The sequence below is a fragment of the Hippocampus zosterae genome, chromosome 6, assembly GCF_025434085.1.
Source record: "Hippocampus zosterae strain Florida chromosome 6, ASM2543408v3, whole genome shotgun sequence".
NCBI lineage: Eukaryota > Metazoa > Chordata > Actinopteri > Syngnathiformes > Syngnathidae > Hippocampus > Hippocampus zosterae.
Window position 1 is genome coordinate 22,983,729 of NC_067456.1, and position 3,884 is coordinate 22,987,612.

At 41.8% G+C, this 3,884-nt stretch overlaps 1 protein-coding gene across 1 annotated transcript; it reads right to left on the bottom strand.

Annotated features, from left to right (window-relative positions):
• Positions 1 to 905: 905 nt before the first annotated feature.
• Positions 906 to 3,884, bottom strand: b3galt8 (beta-1,3-galactosyltransferase 8). Its single transcript, XM_052068323.1, has one exon. The coding sequence runs from the start codon at positions 3,833 to 3,835 to the stop codon at positions 2,849 to 2,851; it is 987 nt and encodes a 328-aa protein (XP_051924283.1). The 5' UTR covers positions 3,836 to 3,884; the 3' UTR covers positions 906 to 2,848.

Below are 3,884 nucleotides of genomic sequence, written 5' to 3' on the forward strand. Positions count from 1 at the left end.
CTGCAGTTCAGTTTGCTGCTCTTATTTTTAGCGATGTATATGTTTCAATGCACTGCATGTTTGCACTGTGGTTGAGAGAGGAGAATAGTCTGTGCTGTATGTTGCACATCGAGCATATTTGACAATAAAGCTTGACTTGACTTAATGAGGATCCAGCTCCACATTGTGGCTAAGGTTAGAATCCAATCCAATTTGCATTTAGTCAGGTGCGCTGCATTGTAATTGAAAACATGCTCCTCTGATTATGCTCAAATATAATTATGGTGTTGCGACGCCATGTGGTGTGTATACAGATTAAATTGTTAAATTAACTTAGATGTTTTTCGCTAAGTATGTTTGCAAAGGCTGATTGATGGCTGTTGATGTTTTCATCATCCATCCATCCGTTTTCTGATCCGCTTAGCCTCACATGGGTCGCGGGGCATTCCTATGCCAGCTGTCTTCGGGCAGCTGGCGGGGGACACCCTGAACTGCTAACCAGCCAACCGCAGGGCTCTTTTCATTATGTCAACAAGTACGCTGTTTTTGAGTCGCGCTTTTAAAGTCCATTAGCAGCTACAGTATTTGCTGTATGGTGTATTAGAGTATCCAAGATTTTCCAGAATAGATAATCATTGCAGCAATCAACAAATATCTTTTTTTTTTCTCCATTAATAAGGAAATCTTATTCACTCCCAGCCCTCCCCGTTACAATTAATATTTGGAATCTATAGCTGTTGTTGACAGTGTATTAAAAAGCAAACTTCCGAGTTACATTCTTGTGTTCAAGTGTGACGTCAAGTGGTTTATGCAACTGCATTTTGGTACGCTTGGAATTTTTGGAATATGAATGTGAAGTGCATACACATCACAGTCTCGACATTCTACATTGGTATTCATTCCTATCACACATTACCCCTGAGGACCAAGTTATAAATTATTTTTTATTATTGTGACAGAAACAGCATGAATTCAATACAGGCTAAAATTGTCAAGTCACACCAATCGATCAGCAGCTACAACAGCAGAAATAAAATTGACATGGTATTGCACATACAAAACATTAGCACTGCAATGAAAACACAGCAAACATACTCCAAAACTACTCATTTCCAGTCATTCATGAATCCATTTCCTATAATCGCTTATCCTGACAAGGGTCACAGCAAGTGAGTTGCAATCTATCTCAGCTGACTTTGCGCGATATATGGACGACTTATTCCACTCAAGTGAGTGAACAAGTTCATCACCTAATCTATTTCTACATACAGCATCTTGCCAAAATAAGGTACTTTTGTACATATCACAGGCAGTAGCAAGAAAAAGAGGCAGAATTTAAAGGCATCAGACAGTTTTCTTGTTTCTTGAGCTCATGACAGCAGCAGTTGAACAAGGACACGAGTCTCCCGGTCCATACTGCCACCACATGGCCACAGAGTGAAACAACAGCAATTCAGTCATATAAAAGGCACAGCGATATAGCACGCAGCAAAGGGGGTGGGGGGGGGGGGCGTAAAGTTTACATAGTTTTGATACAGTGATTAGTCTTTTTTTAATACCTGATAGAGTAGTACAATGTCACACAATATTAAGTCAGAGAGACTTCGTCCAAACGTTAACTTAGTGTAAAGAACAAAAACCCAGCAGGCACTGTGGCAAGATAAAAGAGGCACAGAAATATAACAGCAGTCTTTCATTCCTGATGAATTTTCTAGCACTTTGGATAAAGTCACTTATCACTTATATATAAGATAAAAATAAATCACTGAAATAAGCCATGAATTTCATTCCTCAAACATTGCAGCACCTGCAATATAATTAATGCAGTGTTGTGTGTGTGTCGTTCCTTGCCCTTCAAAGCATACAAATGAAAATGTCTCCATACGATTTTCAAAAATATTATTCACAAAACCAAAACATTTATCAGCAGGATATTTTGTTTACGATCCATCCATCCATTTTCTGATGCATTTTATCCTCACAAGCGTCACGGGCATACTGGAGTTGGCGGGTTACACCCTGAACAAGCTGCCAGCCAATCCCAGGGCACACAGTCGAATAACCATTCACACTGACAATCACACCTTGGGACAATTTAGAGTGTTCCATTACAGTGCCATAAATATTTTAAGAATGAGGGAGGAAACCGGAGTACCCGGAGAAAACCCATGCAGGCACAGGGAGAACATGCAAACTCCACACAGGAAGGCGGGAGCCAGAATCGAACCCTGCACCTCTGCACTTTGAGACGGATGTGACCCCTTAGTTTATAATTATTAGCATATTATTTGTTGTAGTGTTGTCATTGTCAGTTATAAAGCTCACTTAGAAAAAAAAATCAATGAAAAATGTTGTCAGGCAGTCCTCACGCCACCAAAATGACTATTTTTCGGGAAATTATAAATATCTCACTAATTTATTGCACTGCATTGGATGACGTCAACATGAGCCAGTGCCATTTCACAAAAGCAAATTAATGTTGAGTCATCAGGTGTTTTATAACAAAATGGATGACAGGTGAGTGTCCACAGGTGAGTGTCTAAGAATGTTAATAGATTTGTTATCAAGCTATATTCAACACTTTAAACAGGCTAATAATGCATAAAACTAACAGACAAAATCAGGCCCAGATCAATTGAAGCCATTAGTGTAAAAAACAGTACATCTATACAATAATAGACCATCATGCGAAACATGTGGTTTCCACCTGGCAGCAAAGATATGGTTCTAAAGTGAGGCAGACAGTGTGTTTTTAAAATAGGCAATAAAAATAGGTCATATTACCGTCTCTGCATACGCTTTTAAACTCTTGGTTGTTTCAAACTCTGACAAGAGATCCACCTCTGAAGCACTTAATTCAAATTCAAATTCAGCAGCTTTTATAGCCTTGTGAGAAATCCTTCCAAGCTTGCCGCAACTGAGAAGGCTGAAAGCCATTGATGAGAACAAGTCTGGCAAAAGTGCACCTGTCATAGTCCAGATTCCGGATTTCAAAGAGGCTCCTCCCGAATACAAGCCATCTTCTCGAGGGGACAGGCTGTACACCAAGCACGTGCAGACACAATCCCACGTAGGCGTCCTCTATCGGGATCCTTCGGACGAACCTGGAAGCCCATGACACCTTGGCGGCCATGTCTATTGAGAAGACGTACCCAGCACCTGACACATATGAAGGGAAGCTGTCCTCAGGGTACAGCTGCTTTGACAGGTGCCACTTGCTGTTGCGGTCCCTCCTTGGCTTGCCATCGGTTATCACCGATCCTGCAATGTAATTATTCCTGGGAGCGCTGCTCAGTAATCTGACAAGAAAGAATACATTCACAAATATGTCTGCATCCACCTTCATGGCATAGGTGGTGTTGGGGCAGTAGGTCGCCAGCCAGTTCATGATCATCATGCTTTTTATTGTGAGATTCTCATAACTGTCCAAGAAGTTCATCTGGATGACATCTGAATAGTTATTGCTCTCCTCCTCCAGCTTGTCCTGGATGCTTTTCACCTGTCCTTCCTTAGGCACCCCCATGTAAAACAGTGTAATGGTGGACTGACCTGCAGCACCCCACGTTTCTCTTATGGCATCCCTTGCCGACGAATCCAGAGGTGCCACTGGCACCATAAACACCAGGAAGGGACTTCTCTTCTTACAAGCGTCAGGCTGATTGAAAATATAAGAGTACGTTTCGGGGGAGAGTAGCCTGTACTCTTCTGCGGAAAGGGGGCTTGGCTTCGTAACTTCCTTGACAGTTGCATTTCGAAGAGCAGACAGAACTATCGCGACCAAAATGGTCAGAGTGAGGAGCTTCACCAAGGAACGGAAGAAACACACCCACATAGCCCACAAAACCCCGTCTCGCATACTATTAAACTGTTTGTTGGCGTTTGACGAATCCGGAAATGAATTTGAA